This window comes from Mesitornis unicolor, unplaced genomic scaffold (genome assembly GCF_000695765.1).
Source record: "Mesitornis unicolor isolate BGI_N332 unplaced genomic scaffold, ASM69576v1 scaffold9783, whole genome shotgun sequence".
In the NCBI taxonomy this organism is placed as follows: domain Eukaryota; kingdom Metazoa; phylum Chordata; class Aves; order Mesitornithiformes; family Mesitornithidae; genus Mesitornis; species Mesitornis unicolor.
The window spans coordinates 1-2,450 of NW_010172563.1; the positions used below are offsets into that span (position 1 = coordinate 1).

General features: G+C 50.9%; 1 protein-coding gene across 1 annotated transcript in view; it reads left to right on the forward strand.

Annotated features, from left to right (window-relative positions):
• Window positions 1-626: 626 nt before the first annotated feature.
• LOC104537523 (keratin, type II cytoskeletal 2 oral-like) overlaps window positions 627-2,450 on the forward strand; it is a gene marked incomplete at its 5' end in the record, with an annotated part of 2,424 nt that continues 600 nt past the window's right edge. The window contains 3 exons of the mRNA XM_010180428.1: window positions 627-791; window positions 1,251-1,376; window positions 1,785-2,005. Coding sequence (XP_010178730.1) covers window positions 627-791; window positions 1,251-1,376; window positions 1,785-2,005 — 512 coding nt within the window. The remainder of the gene's footprint in view (window positions 792-1,250; window positions 1,377-1,784; window positions 2,006-2,450) is intronic.

Below are 2,450 nucleotides of genomic sequence, written 5' to 3' on the forward strand. Positions count from 1 at the left end.
CTCCCCCCCCCCAGCTCTTACACCAAAGCCAAATGCAGGGGAAAGGCATCTTTTCCAAAAATCCTGAAATTGCATCCCAAAAATTGACCTCTCTTTGTATACATTTGATAACAATGTTGTTACACACGCTTTGGGAAGGCAAAGGGCACTCTTGGCTGTCTCCCACATTGCTGCAAAGGGAGAGATCTTTTGCATGAAAAAGCTCCTCAAATTCTCATCCAAACCATCCCTGGGAACTACTGAGTCATCTCACTCTTCAAAAGCCAAATATTTGTAGCACTTCACTTTTTAAGCTACATTAGTGGAAATATTTTGGTGAAAGTAGCACTTTTGTCTACAATGTGACAAAACAGGGGACACTTTGTATTTGTGCCTTTTACTCCCAGCACTCTATAGGCAATGGGGTCCAAAGCTCTCACCCCTGAGGGATTCAGAGCCTGGAAAACCATTTCTGTATGCAGAAATCCCCTTTTGTGCCACCACAATGAGTCCCAGCTACCAGTTTCTGCTGGAAACGAGTCACCCGTTAATGGGAGAACCTCCCCCAACCCTCCACCTTCCCACTAGACTCCCTTTTGCCAAGGCTTGGTTTTGGGAAGGGGACTGACACGCGATGGATCTTGCAGGAGAGAGCTCAGCTGGATTGCCAGCTGTGTGACACCTCTGTCATCGTGCAAATGGACAACAGCCGCGACCTGGACATGGAGGGCATCATCAAAAGCGTTGAGTGCTGCTACGAGGAGATTGCCCAGAAGAGCAAGGCTGAGGTGGAGGCTTTCTACCAAACCAGAGTGAGTATTTGCACCACCAGCACAGATGGCAATCATAGAGTCGATCATTTGGTTGGAAAAGACTTTAAGATCATTGAGTCCAACCGTGAAATCCAACAATTAAATCCCCTGGCCAACAAAACCCTGAGGACCTTTTCTGTGCATGCACTGTATTTTGCTAAAGAAAGTAATGTCAAAAAAACCCCACCAAACAACCCTGAAACTCGTGTTTTCTGTAAGAAAAGCAAATCTGTGTTGCTTCTGAGAGGCTCCCTCTGTGCACACCCATCAGGAACACCATCCCCTTCCCAAAGGGCAATGCTCAGGACCTACCCAAGACTGTCACCTTGTCTGGGCTGAGATCGTGTCTGGTTGCTCCCCTGGGAGCCCCGACATCATTGCGGCTCTGGAGAGTCCCCACCTTCCCTGGAAGGGGCGATTTGGGGGTGTTAACGTCATCATCCTCTTCCCATGTAATAGCTGGAGGAGCTCCACAGCAGCCGGGGCAAGTTCTGCGACGACCTGAGAAACAACCAGAGCGAGATTGCTGAGCTCAACCGGATGATCCAGAAGCTGCAGTGCGAGTCGGATAACGTGAAGAAACAGGTAGGATGGAGGGTTGAACACTGCATGGGCAGCGGAGTGTGCGACTTCTTCAGCAAAGGGCTTTGTCCTCACCAGCTCCCACCCTGCTGAGCTGCAAAGAGTCCCCCCAGCACAGCTTAAGCCTCTCATCTATTGCTGATACACAAAAAAGCAGATTTGTGTCTCACTTAACAAATAGGCAGAAGCCAAGTTGCTTGGCTGTAACAGAAACAGTGTTTGCTGTAGGCTTCCTACCGGGGTGCAGCCAACAGGTCCCCATCCCAAATAGCTTGGCCATCGCATGTGTCCAGCCTAAATCCAGGCTCTCTGACAGTTCCTAGCTGAGAAACAAGCGGGTACATGAGCAACCCTGTGAAGATGCCTCTTCATATCACCACTGACCACCCTCTTGCCCGTTACCATCCACAGATTGCAGCCCTGCAAACGGCTATCTGTGATGCAGAACAGCGGGGTGACTGCGCCCTCAAAGATGCCCGGCAGAAGCTGATCGACCTGCAGACGGCACTGCAGCAAGCCAAGGACAAGATGGCATGCTTGCTGAGAGACTACCAGGAGCTGCTGAACGTCAAGCTGGCCCTGGACATTGAGATTGCCACTTACAGGACACTGCTGGAGGGAGAAGAGAGCAGGTAGGGGCATCCCTGGCTGCACCTTGTAGTGACAGCAGACAAAACCCAAAAGGAGGAGACGCCATGAGAAATTCTGGGTGAAGGCAGCTCCCCATGGATGCAGAGGGGAGCATCACCCCTTTTATCTCCCCATGGGTGCAGAGAGGAGCATCACCCCTTTTATCTCCCCATGAGTGCAGAAAGGAGCACTGCCCCTGTTCCCTTCTCATCCTCCCAGGGTAGCTGGATCACAGGGAAATGCACCCAAATTTGCTACTTGTGGTACAAAAAGAGGAGGGGATGTTAAGGCATCTGTGGGACTCAGGCATCCAACCCTGCAGTGCTCTGGTGGGCAATTTGGAGCAGCACCTCACACCTGGGTGCACAGAAAAGCTGAAGGACCTGCAGAGTGTCTAAGGAGGCAATGACCTATTTGCTGGTGTATTTGGGGAATATTTCTTTCCCT